The 14,690-nt window shown below is 46.8% G+C and overlaps 1 protein-coding gene across 1 annotated transcript in view; it reads left to right on the top strand.

Annotated features, from left to right (window-relative positions):
- LIAS (lipoic acid synthetase) overlaps positions 1–14,690 on the top strand; it is a 44,067-nt gene that overhangs the window by 2,301 nt on the left and 27,076 nt on the right. The window contains exons 2-4 of the mRNA XM_040335119.1: positions 2,256–2,422; positions 6,614–6,707; positions 9,294–9,374. Coding sequence (XP_040191053.1) covers positions 2,256–2,422; positions 6,614–6,707; positions 9,294–9,374 — 342 coding nt within the window. The remainder of the gene's footprint in view (positions 1–2,255; positions 2,423–6,613; positions 6,708–9,293; positions 9,375–14,690) is intronic.

Genomic DNA, 14,690 nt, shown 5'->3' with positions numbered 1-14,690 from the left:
ATTCCTTGTACCTATGGGTTACCTTTTATTATAAGCTTACTGTAGGTACAAGTGTCCAATGGGAGTTTAATAAAGCTTGAAGGAAAATATTTATATTCAGGCACCTTCATGAATGTCTAAGAAACCAAAAAACACGATTCTTCTCCTGTGCTACAAGTTGTACAAATAAAAAAAACTCTAAATAGCATGGTTACGCTCACGTTCAAGTACATTTGTGTGATGATTATTGCACCAATAAAGTATTGCTAAACACAAACTTTTTTTTTTTTTGTTGTAGTTATGGATAGAGCGTAGAGGGATTTAAATACCTGTCAGGTTTATTTGCTGTCTGTGTCCCCATTAGAGAAATTCACCCTCTATTTATCCTGTTTACCAGTATTTTTAAGCTGGTTATAATAAAGGATTTTATTTTATATTCTATCTATACTGATCATTTTATGGTCTCACATTTCACTTTGCTCGTATTGGCTGAACATAGTGGCAGGGAAGCAAATATAAGTGAGTATATGCTGCTGGGGAGTGTGGCAGCTAAGTGACCCTTCTACTTTGTTCTTCATGGACAAAGTAAGTGGTCACTTCACATTTCTGAATTCACTTAAAGTGGAAGTAAACCCTCCTTTTGTTTTCAGCCAAGGAAGCTGCCATCTTAGCCTCTGTTTACTCTGCAACTGCTATGATGCTGCACATGTGACCTCTATGACCCCAGCCATTGGATGGTTTGACTGTTTGGTTGAGAGCACAACACATGTGAACAGCTAGAATTTCCGGCATGCCGGGAATGTTAACTGTTTTTTGAAACTATCAAATTGATAGGTTTACTTCCGCTTTAAAGTGGTTACTAAACCCAGGACCCTGCATTCACTATATCCGGTCTCCCACAGTACACAGAACATGGAAATGCAATTATTTTAGTAAATATAAACTGCTAAATACCTTTTCTCATCAGCAGTATATAGCAGCCTTATGATTTCTATGAGTGTCTGGTTAAAGCTTGTGGGAGGATTTTTCATTCTCCTCCGACTGTCCTATGAGGCTGCAGGACCCCCCGACTCTCTATCTGGACAGTGCTGATTGGCCCTGTGCTGATCACATGCACCCCTTTAAAAGAAAAAAACAACAACTCTATGGCCTAGATTCACGTACGGCCGATCTACGTTGCGCGGGCGTAGCGTACCGTATTTACGTAACGCCGCCGCAACTTAGAGAGGCAAGTGCTGTATTCACAAAGCACTTGCCTCCTAAGTTACGGCGGCGTAGCGTAAATGGGCCGGCGTAAGCGCGCGTAATTCAAAGTAGGCTGTAGGGGGCGTGTTGTATTTAAATGAGGCTTGACCCCATGTAGATGCATGGCCGAATGAACGGCGCATGCGCGCGCATGCTCAGTATCACGTCGTATTTACGCCCAAAGATACGTCGGCTCAATGCCTGTGACGTGAACGTAATTTACGCACAGCCCTATTCGCGTACGACTTACGCAAACGACGTAAAAAGATCCGCTTGTTCCGACGTCCATACTTTGCATGGGATGCGCCACCTAGAGACCAGCTTTATCTTTACGCCGGCGTATCTCTAACGTAAACGACGTAACTAATTGCGACGGGCGCACGTACGTTCGTGAATCGGCATATCTAGTCATTTGCATATTCTAAGCCAAACTCAACGGAAGCGCCACCTAGCGGCCAGCGTAAATATGCACCCTAAGATACGACGGCGTAGGAGACTTACGCCGCTCGTATCTTAGCCTAATTTAAGCGTATCTGGTTTCCAGAATACGCTTAAATTTACGACGGCGTAGATTCAGAGTTACGACCGCGTATCTACTGATACGCCCGCATAACTGTACCTGAATCCACCTATGTAGCAATACACACCAAAATGAACATGTGCAGAGTGCCTCCAGGGCTCTGTACTATCAGCAGATTGGCTGGGGACAGCAAAAAAACAGGAGGATCAGAGAAGACAGGATCAAACCGCCTTTTCTACACAATGCGCAGGATTGACCACTTATGTTCCACAGTGAGTATAACAAGCATGCTTTACTGCATATACAGACTGATTTTACTGTTGTGGGTTTAGTAACACTGACCCCAGTGAATTAACAATCAGTTGTTCAGTTATTCTCAAAGACTTCTTTCCAATAGATAAAGGGATAATATTTACTGTATTGTTAGTGAATCTCATTGTTTTATATTACAGTAATGGATATACAATATTGTATAATTGCCATATTAGATGCATGTCTTTTTTTTTTGCAGTTGGCAGAATACAACACATCTTACAGAGTACTATCTAATTTGTCAAATGATCAGAAGGACCTCATCCAAAATGGGCCAGACCTGCGTGAGTTTATATCGGGAGACTTAACAGACAAAACTACATGGGCTGAATACAAGGGAAATCTGAAGCGCCAGAAAGGAGAGCGGTAAGAGTGACACTTCTTTGATTTTTTAAAGTTAGATTGAGCCAACTTCGTTATCTTAAGGGCTCATTCACACAGGCAAAAAAATGAGTGCGTTTAGATGTGTACAGCAGATTGTTTTGTCTAAGGCCCCATACACACGGGAGGATTTATCCGCGGATACGGTCCAGCGGACCGTTTCCGCGGATAAATCCTCTCGAGGATTTCCGCGGATTTCTATGCGATGGAGTGTACTCACCATCGCATTGAAATCTGCGCCGAAATCCTCTGACAATGACGTGTCGCGCCGTCACCGCGATTATGACGCGGCGACGTGCGCGACGCTGTCATATAAGGAATTCCACGCATGCGTCGAATCATTACGACGCATGCGGGGGATCCCTTCGGACGGATGGATCCGGTGAGTCTGTACAGACCAGTGGATCCATCCGTTGGGATGGATTCCAGCAGATGGATTTGTTTGGCATGTCAGCAAATATTCGATCTGCTGGAATCCATCCCAGGGGAGAAATATCCGCGGAAACAGATCCGCTGGAGTGTACACACCATAGGATCTATCCGCTGAAACCCATTTGCTGGGATTTTTCAGCGGATGGATTCTATCGTGTGTATGGGGCCTAAGTGTAGCACTATAGTAATCAATGAACCAATACACAAAGCTGCATCTATTTAGGAAAATGTGCACTGCATTTGGTTGGGCACAAAAAAGCAGGACACAGCTGCAGATCTTTCACGCGTAGATCTGCAGATTTTTCTCATGTACGTGAATAAATGCACATAAATATGAGACCTTTATGCAGGTATTTTACACAGGATTTTTCTTTCATGCAGAAAATATGGCTCGGATTCACAGACATCGGCGCATATTTATGCCGCCGTAGCGTATCTTTTTTACGCTACCTTGACGCAGCGCAGAGAGGCAAGCACTGAATTCACAAAGCACTTGCTCCCAAATCTGCGCTGGGTTTTTAAGGCGTAAGCCGGCGTAGGTGGAAGTGGGCGTGAGACATGCAAATGAGGCGTGACCCCATGCAAATGATGGGCCGAGTGCCAGACAGATACATATAACAAACGGCGCATGCGCTGTCCCGTGGCCGCATCCTAGTGCGCATGCTCAGAATCATGTCGAAACAACTGCCTAAGATACGTTGAATCACTGCCTACGGCGTGAACGTAACCTACGCCCAGCCGTATTCACGTCCAACGTAAACTACGTAAAATACGACGGCGTGTGTTCCCTGGTCTATACCTTTGCATGGGTTGCGCCTCATATATGGGGAATAACTTTACAGCGGACGTACGACTTACGCAAACCGCGTATATTATGCGCCGGGCGCAAGTACGTTTGTGAATCAACGTATTTCCCTCATTTGCATATTTGAATCGAAAATCAATGGGAGCGCCACATGCGTCCAGCGTAAATATGCGCCCACGATACGCCGGCGTAGGCAAGTTACATCGGTCGGATGAAGCCTATTTTAAGGCGTATCTTGGTTTCTGGTTCAGCGCATAGATACGACGGCGCACATTTGTACTTACGACGGCGTATCTGGAGATACGTCGGCGTAAGTGCTTTGTGAATCCTGGGCCTATGGGTCTAAAGTAAACGCAGCGTGTTTTTTTGTTTTGTTTTTTCTGCCCATGAGAGTCATCTATTTCACAGTGTGAGCTTTGATCTTCCGGCAGTACTGCAGCCACATCCCATCTCTTCCAATGAGAATAGAGAGTGTTCACACCTTGTCTTTATTCAGATTTTTTTTTGCTTTTCAATGAATGCAAGGCGTCCTTTGGACAAGGGTAGATTGTGACACTTCTTCTCTACCTTGTCCAATCAGCAAACCCCTCATATTCATTAAAAAGAATGCAAGACATTTTCTGAACGGAGGACGTGCCAAGCAAGCAACTCTTTATGCTCTCTACAAGAGATGGGAAGTCATTGCAGCGCTGCCAGAAAAACAAAGCTCTCACTGTATGCGGACAATTACCAGGTGAATGACCGCACACTGTTGTTGGCTAAGATCCATACATTTATTGAGAAATCCAAAAAGTCCAAATGGCATAATGCGCAGTAAGAGCAGGTGCTGATGCCTTTCACAACCCTGGGAGCGCCTAATCCAGGGATATGCAATTAGCTGACCCCCAGATGTTGCAAAACTACAAATCCCATCATGCCTCTGCCTCTGGGTGTCAGGCTCGTGGCTGTCAGAGCCTTGCTATGCCTCATGGGATTTGTAGTTCTGCAACAGCTGGAGGTCCGCTAATTGCATATCCCCGGCCTAATCGTAAATTCACTGTGTGGAATGGATAACAACTGAAAAATTCTGCATCCCAAGCAGCCCTCTGGATGTTGCATACCAATATTTACAGGTAACTAAGCTGGTCCAGATGATTGGCTGCTGCTATTTGTATGTAGTACAGGTCATATAAATGATTGGAACAATTCAGAAATATTCCTGAGATGATTTGCAAACAGATGATTTGACCCTGAAAGCTTAACCTGGAAATTTAAATGTTGGTGCAAATAAACACAATATCACAGACCGTACTCCATTGTGTTTGTTTCCGGGCCACTTATCCAGCTGCAATCACCTCAAGCATCTTCACTACAATGATGCCCTATAGCAGTGGTCATCAACCCCGTGCTCAGGGCCCACTAACAGGCCAGGTTTTATGTATTACCTTGGGGAGATGCAGACTAGAATACTGCAATAACTGAGCAGCAAATGATATCACCTGTGATGTATTTCATCATCTTGCAAACCTGGCCTGTTAGTGGGCCCTGAGGACAGGGTTAATGACCACTGCCCTATAGCACATATGTGAAACACAAGGTCCAAGGGCCGAATCCGGACTGCCAGGCCTCGCAGCCAGTTTTGCAGCCTGAACATGGCGTGAACTCTATTCCGCCCCCTCTGGCTCTCACCCTCTGCATCCGCTCCCCGCTGTCACTTGTAAACATGGAAGCCTACTGTGTTTACAAAAGACAGATTTGTTCTCAGCAGCTAACACATCTAACCGATCTCTGTTAGCACTTACAGCGGGGACAGATCTTCAGAATCTGAGAGAGGGAACAATCTCTCTGCAAGGCGAGGCAGAGCTGCCTACACAGGAATGAACTAGAGCCGAATACACAGGTAGTAGAGCCGCCTATACAGGGAGATACTAGAGCTGAATACTCTAGTGCTAAAGCTGCCTACAGAGGGAGGTGCGAGAGCCGGCCCAGGTAGGAGAGAGTAGAGATGAGAGGAAGCTTTGGGGAGGGTTGGGGTTGCACATTGTGCATCGCGAACCCCTGAACTTTACACCGCTGCACTCTGTACAGCATGTACTCCTGAACTCTGCACTCTGTACATAGCACACCCCTAAACCCTGAACTCTGTATGTATTGCACTCCTAAATCCTACACTCTTTACACAGGGCAACCCTGAACTCTGCACTCTGTAGCGCACCCCCAAACCCTGAAATATACAGTACACCCCTGCCCTCTGTACACCACGTACTCCTGAGCTCTGCACTATGTATATAATGCACTCCTGAACTCTGTACATAGCACAACCCTAAACACTGCACTCTGTATGTAGCACACTCCTCAACCCTGCACTCTACACAGGGCACCCCTGAACTCTGTACTTTGTATGTAGCGCACTCCTAAACTATGTACACCACATACTCCCATGTATCTGAGTAGACACACAGTTTTACAGATACAACTGGCACTTTGAGAGAAACCATAATTCTAAAGTGGCCCGCAGTGACATTGAGTTTGACACCCATGACCTATAGCTTTATAACAGGAGCAGTATAGAAGTAGACATTTTGAAACTGGAAGGATCATGTTGATAATCTTACATGAAGTGGTGCCCTGGGACTCTCTACCCAAGCTCTTAAAAAGTAGCTTTGCAAAGTTCCCTCTGTTTTGCATAAATCAGTTTTGGAGACTTTTGGCAGGGCACCCGGACCATCTCTGTGTAAATGAAGAATTTATCCAACGCAATATTATAATAATATAGTCGGTATTACTTATTAGGCCTTATTTTTACATTTCTCAGCCCCCATTTAAATAGTGATAATTTTTTTCTATTATAGTACATTCTCTTAGCTCAGCTTTAAAATATGGGCTCTTTATATCTCACAAATGTCCCAATAATGTTTTTTTGGGGTACTAGAGTAAGAAATATTGCATTTTTTTCACAGATTAAGACTCCCACCTTGGGCAAAGACTTCAATTCCAATGGGCAAAAATTACAATAAACTGAAAAACACCTTACGGACCCTGAATCTCCACACTGTAAGTGTAACACACTATGAGAGTATACATTTCTGAATTATATATGTAGTCTTGCCTAGATGCATTGCCAGCTGTTTTATTGTACGTTGCAATAACAGTTGGATTTCCATAATGGTTGTTACTTACAGTCTTTAAAGTATAACTAAAGGCAACTTTTTTTCTTTTTTTGTAGTTTTTTTTTTTTTAAGTCTACCATATTACATTTACTAAGGAAAATTAGCGCAACTGCACTTGCAAAGAGCACAGTCTATTTTCCTTTTGTAAATCAACCCCATTTGTGTTGTCCCCAGAACAGGAATAGAGGGGAAATCTTTCAATGGGGACACAAGTTCTGGTAATCCTTGAGACAACCAGGGATTACTTCACTATGGAGGAATTTCCTTTCACTTTCTGCTTTGGCTAGGAAAAGAAGGGAAGCAAAATGTCCCCAATGAGACAGGGATGCCCAAAAAAATTGGGCGGGAGACAGCGACGAAAGCCGGTGCTCTTGTGCACATCGCTGGATCAGATTGGGCTCATGTAAGAAAAAAGGGGGGGGGGCTGGGGCATTACAGAAGGTTTTTCACCCATTCAATGCATTAAGGTGAAAAACGTTAAGGGGCAGATCCACAGAGCGAGTACGCCGGTGTATCTACTGATACGCCGGCGTACTTTCAAATTACCCGCGTCGTATCGCTGTTTTGAATCCTCCGCGTCGGATCATCCTGGGTTAGATCCGACAGGCTTACGTCTGCGTATGCCTTCGGATCTAAGATGCAATTCTTCGGCGTCCGCTGGGTGGCGTTCACGTCGAGTATGCAAATTAGCTCTTTCCGACGATCCACGAACGTACGAGCGGCCGTCGCATTTTTTTACGTCGTCTCAAGTCGGCTTATTTCGGCGTATAGTTAAAGCTGGTATTTTGTTGCGTATAGTTAAACCTGCTATGTTAAGTATGGCCGTCGTTCCCGCGTTTAATTTGAAATTTTTGTTTTTGTTTGCGTAAGTCGTCCGTGAATCGGGATGGACGTAATTCACGTCTATGTTAAAAAAAATGACGTCCTTGGGACGGCGCATGCGCAGTTCATTCGGCGCGGGGACGTGCTTCATTTAAATGAAACACACCCCCTAATCGCCGATTTGAATTACGCGCCGCTACGCCGCCAGAGATATACTACGCCGCCGTAACTTACGGCGCGAAATCTTTAAGGATTCGAACTAAAGCCGGGTAAGTTACAGGGGTGTAGCGTATCTCTGCGCGGGTGCAGATCTCTGTGGATATGCCCCTAAGGCTTTAGAGCCACTTTAAGTTCTAAAATCTTTAATGTCTTAAATCTACAAAAAAATTTAACATTGAATTCCAGCCAGATATAAAAACACAGCAAATAATGCAGCTCTGTATTAATTAATACACATTAATGTTTTGTTAAATGCAAGCAGTGTAAACACCTAAATTTGACTTGATATCGGCCTTTTGCTGTCCCTGTTAAACAAAGCTCACACTGGGGCAGGGAGAACCAGCACAAGAAACCAGTTAGTTATGCTGAACTTCAAGAAAGCATGTTGCTAGGTGGAGAGAGCAAAGTAATGAGCTCAACAGTCTGCTGCTTTTACCTTTAATGACCGGTCACAGGTTGATGGTGGGATAAACACCTGTAAGGCCCCGTACACACGACCAAACATGTATGCTGAAACTGGTCCGCGGGCCAGTTTCAGCATACATGTTCGGTCGTGTGTAGGCGCGAGCGGGCCGAATTCCAGCAAACATTTGCCCGCCGGGCCTTTTCCCAACAGACAAATATTCCTGGACGTGTTTTAAAACCGTCCGCTGGAATCCTGCCCGCTCGGACATGTACGGTCGTCAGTACAGACCTACCGTACATGTCCGAGCGCCCGCCGTCCCTCGCATGCGTCGAATGACTTTGACGCATGCGTGAAAGCCTTTAAATGGCAGGCCCGCCCACGTCGCCGCGGCGACGACGCGGACACGCCCCGCGTAGTGTTTACGCGCGGACTTATGTACGATGGTTAGTACAACCATCGTACAGAAGCCCTCTGGCAGGCATGTACGGTGAAAACCGTCCGACGGACCGCTTTCATCGTACATGTTTGCTCGTGTGTACCGGGCCTAAGTGTTATTAAACTGCAGCAGTTGAGAAATAAATCAGGTCTCCTGCCCTGCTATATAGTTCTGTGTGGCGTGCCAGAGCTGTGTAAATTTCAGATCTGGATGGACAGAAATTCAAATCTTTTGGCAGAGAAAACTACTTCCTTATAAATATGTTATCCGTTTAGCTGTTTGTCTGGAGATTAGCTTGAAGTAAAAAAATATATATATACTCTGTTCCATACAGAGAGTGAGCGTTTTGAAGTCTTTTGTAATACCAGAAATCCTAGACGGACCATTGAGTAATTCCAGTTGGTAATGAAGTGTTTCATTTTTTTAACATTCTGATTAGTAAATATTTGGAATAAGATTTGCATTCAGGTTGTGATGGTACGTGTAAAAATATAGATTAGATATGTGTGTTGGACATAACATGTCATGCCGTTAGTACTATTGGGTGTATTTCCGAACATGCTACTAATAAATTGTGTATTAATCAGGTATGTGAAGAGGCTCGGTGCCCCAACATCGGAGAGTGCTGGGGTGGTGGAGAGTATGGCACTGCTACAGCAACCATCATGGTGAGGAAAAGCGTCATTCCAAACTGCTGCTTAGATAAAATGTTTAATTATTTGTAATTGATGCTGAACGACCCAAAAGTAGTGTAAAAATAACAGAAAACTCCTATCGGAACCAGAGAATATTATTTTTATAGTGAATTGGAAAGGGAAATCTTCCTGGTGCAGCCCACTTGATGCCCCAATCTAAGGACATGAAGTACAAGTGCATCAAAAGTGTAAAAACAACATACCTTCATATATTCTGATTTGTAATATGTACAAATTTGTTAATTGTGACTTAAGTGCCCAGTAGGGATGAGCCGAACAAACCCCGTTCGGTTCACACCAGAACCTGCGAACAGACCAAAAGTTTGTGTGAACCCTGTTAAAGTCTATGGGACTCAAACGTTTGAAATCTAAAGTGCTCATTTTAAATATGCAAGTTATTGTCCTAAAAAGTGTTTGGGGACCGGGTCCTGCCCCAGGGGACATGTATCAACGCAAAAAAAAGTTTTAAAAACTGAAGTTTTTTCGGGAGCAGTGAATTTCTTAATGCTTAAAGTGAAACAATAATAGTGAAATATTCCTTTAAATTTTGTACCTGGGGGGGGGGGTATAAAGTATGCCTGTGAAATAGCGCATGTTTCCCGTGCTTAGAACTGTCCCTGCACAAAGTGTCATTTCTGAAGGAAAAAAAGTCATTTGAAAATCACTCGCGGCTATAATGAATTGTCGGAAAAGAGGGGGGGACGAGAGAGTGCCCCCTCCTGAACCATACCAGGCCACATGCCCTCAACATGGGGAGGATGTCCCCATGTTGATGGGGACAAGAGCCTCATCCCCACAACCCTGGGCGGTGGTTGTGGGGTCTGCAGGCGGGGGCTTATCAGAATCTGGAAGACCCCTTTAACAAAGGGGACCCCCAGATCCCGCCCCCCCCCATGTGAATTGGTAATGGGGTACATTGTACCTCTACCAATTCACTAAGGAAGTGTAAATAATAGTAAAAAAACACACACACACACCGTGGAAAAAGTCCTTTATTAAAAAAAAACAGCGGTGGCAATCCACTCTCGATCCCCGCTCCAACGTTGTCGGTATCCAGCGATGGGTGATCTCCTCTCTGCCGGGGCCCAGCGATTAGAAGATCCATCCAGGTCCTGGATCCAGAGCGCACGCATTGCCGGCCACCTGTCTCCACCTGACCCCCGCCCCTCCTGACACAAACACTGACCCCCGCCCCCTCCTGACACAAACACTGTCTCCCCTCCTGACACAAACACTGACCCCCGCCCCTTCTGACACAAACACTGACCCCCGCCCCCTCCTGACACAAACACTGTCCCCCCTCCTGACACAAACACTGACCCCCGCCCCCTCCTGACACAAACACTGTCCCTCCTCCTGACACATACACTGACCCCCCCCCTCCTGACACAAACACTGTCCCCCCTCCTGACACAAACACTGTCCCCCCTCCTGACACAAACACTGACCCCCGCCCCTCCTGACACAAACACTGTCCCCCCTCCTTACACATATACTGACCCCCCCTCCCTCCTTACACATATACTGACCCCCCCTCCCTCCTTACACATATACTGACCCCTCCCTCCTTACACATATACTGACCCCCCCTCCCTCCTTACACATATACTGACCCCCCCTCCCTCCTTACACATATACTGACCCCCCCCCCCTCCTTACACATATACTGACCCCCCTCCCTCCTTACACATATACTGACCCCCCCCCTCCCTCCTTACACATATACTGATCCCCCCCCTCCTTACACATATACTGACCCCCCCTCCATACACATCAAAGTCAAAGTCAGAGTCAAAAAAAATGCAACTAATGCACATATGTATAAAATCAGTACCAGTGGCAGTGCATTTACTCCCGTCCCCCCACCATGCTGCATATTAAAAAAAAATCACAGACACATACACTGACCCCCCCCCCCCCCCGACACATACACTGACCCCCCCCCCCTCCTGACACAAACACTGACCCCCCCCCCTCCTGACACAAACACTGACCCCCCCTCCTGACACAAACACTGACCCCCCCCCCTCCTGACACAAACACTGACCCCCCCCCTCCTGACACAAACACTGACCCCCCCCTCCTGACACAAACACTGTCCCCCCCCTCCTGACACAAACACTGTCCCCCCCCTCCTGACACAAACACTGTCCCCCCCCTCCTGACACAAACACTGTCCCCCCCCTCCTGACACAAACACTGTCCCCCCCCCTCCTGACACATACACTGACCCCCGCCCCCTCCTGACACAAACACTGACCCCCGCCCCTTCCTGACACAAACACTGTCCCTCCTCCTGACACAAACACTGTCCCTACTCCTGACACATACACTGACCCCCCCCCTCCTGACACAAACACTGCCCCCCCTCCTGACACAAACACTGACCCCCGCCCCCTCCTGACACAAACACTGTCCCCCCTCCTGACACAAACACTGACCCCCGCCTCCTCCTGACACAAACACTGTCCCTCCTCCTGACACATACACTGACCCCCGCCCCTCCTGACACAAACACTGTCCCCCCTCCTTACACATATACTGACCCCCCCCTCCCTCCTTACACATATACTGACCCCCCCTCCCTCCTTACACATATACTGACCCCCCCTCCCTCCTTACACATATACTGACCCCCCTCCCTCCTTACACATATACTGACCCCCCTCCCTCCTTACACATATACTGACCCCCCCCTCCCTCCTTACACATATACTGACCCCCCCCCCCTCCTTAAACATATACTGACCCCCCCCCCTCCTTACACATATACTGACCCCCCCCTCCATACACATATACTGACCCCCCCCCTCCTTACACATACACTGATCCCCCCCCCTTCTTACACATACACTGACACCCACTTCCTTTTACAGTCCCCTCCTTTCTGGTATCCTTTACAACCATCTTCTTTCGTTGCAACAAACACAGCTCCCTTTATGTCAGTGCCCCCTCCCTTACCTTACACAGCAGGGAGAAGACAGAGGCGGCAGACGAGTCCAAGCAGAAGGCGGGAGCAGTTTAACTTTTCATGTAACAGACAGACGATTGGTTGCTAGGACCGCCCCTAGCAACAAATCACAAGCTTGAAAAGTTAGACAGCTCTGTCTTCTGCTCGGACAGTCTGGACAGGGGGGAGGAGGAGTTACACGGGAGAGAAGAGGACACACAGGCAGGATGTTCAACAGGTTCACTGTTGTCACCCTGCACATGCACTCCATGCACCCCCTCCAGCAGCGATACTCTGCAGCCTGCACTGGAACCGTGCAGGTGCAGTAGTTGCAACGGGTGCGGCCACCACCTTCCTCCCCAGCCAGCAGTCAGATTCTGCAGCCGCACGACCCGATACCGATGTGCGGGCCCCCTTCGTCCAGTACATAGCAAACACTGCCTGTATACATTCTGACTGTCAGAGTGTATACAGGCAGTGTTTGCAAATGTACTGGACGAAGGGGCCCCGCACATTGGTATCGGGGCGTGCGGCTGCAGTGAGAATGGAGCTGTCAAATCTAAGCAATGATGTCGGGGATGGGGGTGCCCCCGCCCGCATATTGGCCCCGCCCATCCCCGACATCAGTGCTTCGTTTTGACAGCTCCACTCTCACTGCGGCCGCACGCCCCCCGCTTGCCCACCAATCACTGGATGTTTACACTAAGGGCGAGACTCCGGGCTTTTTGGGGACCCACTCTGGGCTCTAGCCATCCCCTCCCGACGCCCCTGAGTGACAACTGGCCCACTGAGCCATCGGCCCACCGGGAAACTCCCGGTAGTCCCGATGGCCAGTCCAACCCTGTATATATATAAGCAAAAAAGTGAAGTAGTTGTTGTGACAATGATCTTTTATAATGTATAAATTCCAGCTCGCATGATCTTATTGTAAAAAAAATTACGTACTGTATATACAAAAATGATGTAAACATAAAGGCCCGGATTCACAAAGCACTTGCGCCGATGTAGAACAAGATACGCCGACGTAAGTGCAAATGTGCGCCGTTGTATCTGTGTGCCGTACCCACAAACTAAGATACGCCTAAAAACAGGCCTAATCCTGCCGACATAACTTGCCTACGCCGGCGTAGGCTGGACGCATGGTGGCGCTCCAACCCAGCAGCAGACATGCAAAGGTCTGCACCAAGGAATACAAGCCGGCGTATTTTACGTAGTTTACGTAGGACGTGAGTCTGACTGGGCGTAGGATACGTTCATGGCGTAGGCAGTGATCCGGCGTATCTTAGGCAGTTGTTCCGACGTGGTTGTGAGCATGCACAGGGGGATGCTTCCACGGCACGACGCATGCGCAGTTTGTTAAACGTACTTGTCTGGCGCTCGGACCATCATTTGTATGGGGTCACGCCTCATTTGCATGGGTTTGCATAGGTCAAGCCCACTTCCACCTATGGCGGCCTGCGCCTTCGAAACCTACGCCATGCCGACGCAGCGTGGGGAGCACTGGCTTCCTGAATTCCATGCTTGCCTCTCTGCGCTGCGTCGGCGTGGCGTACATTGGTTTGCGCTACGGCGGCGTAATGTGCGCGCGCTCTCTGTGAATCTGGGCCAAAGTGTGTAGTGAGAATGAATATATGTGTGAGTAGAAGTGAAAATCTAGTGAAGAGCTCAAAATGTGCAAAGAAAGTGTACAGAGCAATATAACTCGAACGTGAACAATGCTATTGCTAATACATTTAAATGAACGCTCGTAAGAGTGCTCGAGTAATGTGCTGTAGAAGTGTAAGGAAAAATAATATTTTTAATAAAATGTAATTTGTTCGTTTGAGAAATGTAAAATCACGATATGTGAAACTATAGACAAAATATGACAATATGTGTGTCTGAATAAGTGTAGATAACTAGTATATAACGTAAGAAGATGTAACGATCAAAAGATAAAAAATGAAAAATAAAGGGGAAGTGTGTGCTTCCTGGGGTACGGCTGGCATATCGGTATGTATATTCGCCAAAATCTATGCGCATGTGCCTGTGTGTATCAAAGTATGGGTAGGTGCCATTCTCCCAATCACCTTGACAAAACACAAACAATCAGCGCAAACGAAAAAGAGCAAAGAGACGTGTACGCCTCGATCCATTGGCAGTAGAATGTAAAAGAACCCCAAGATCTCAATTGATCTTGTATGTATAGATTTTGTCCAGAAGTCAAAACCCCATGGAACCATCACATTGACTATGATACATGTTGCATGAAAAAGTAATTTAAACATAGGAAAACATTCCTGTATGACGTAAAATATTTAAACCTACATTCAAAAATTGAATGGAAGTATATGAAAGAA

The sequence above is a fragment of the Rana temporaria genome, chromosome 1 (genome assembly GCF_905171775.1).
Source record: "Rana temporaria chromosome 1, aRanTem1.1, whole genome shotgun sequence".
NCBI classification, from domain to species: Eukaryota; Metazoa; Chordata; class Amphibia; order Anura; family Ranidae; genus Rana; species Rana temporaria.
Note: the sequence above shows the minus strand (reverse complement) of the source record. Positions and strands in the feature narration are given on the sequence as shown.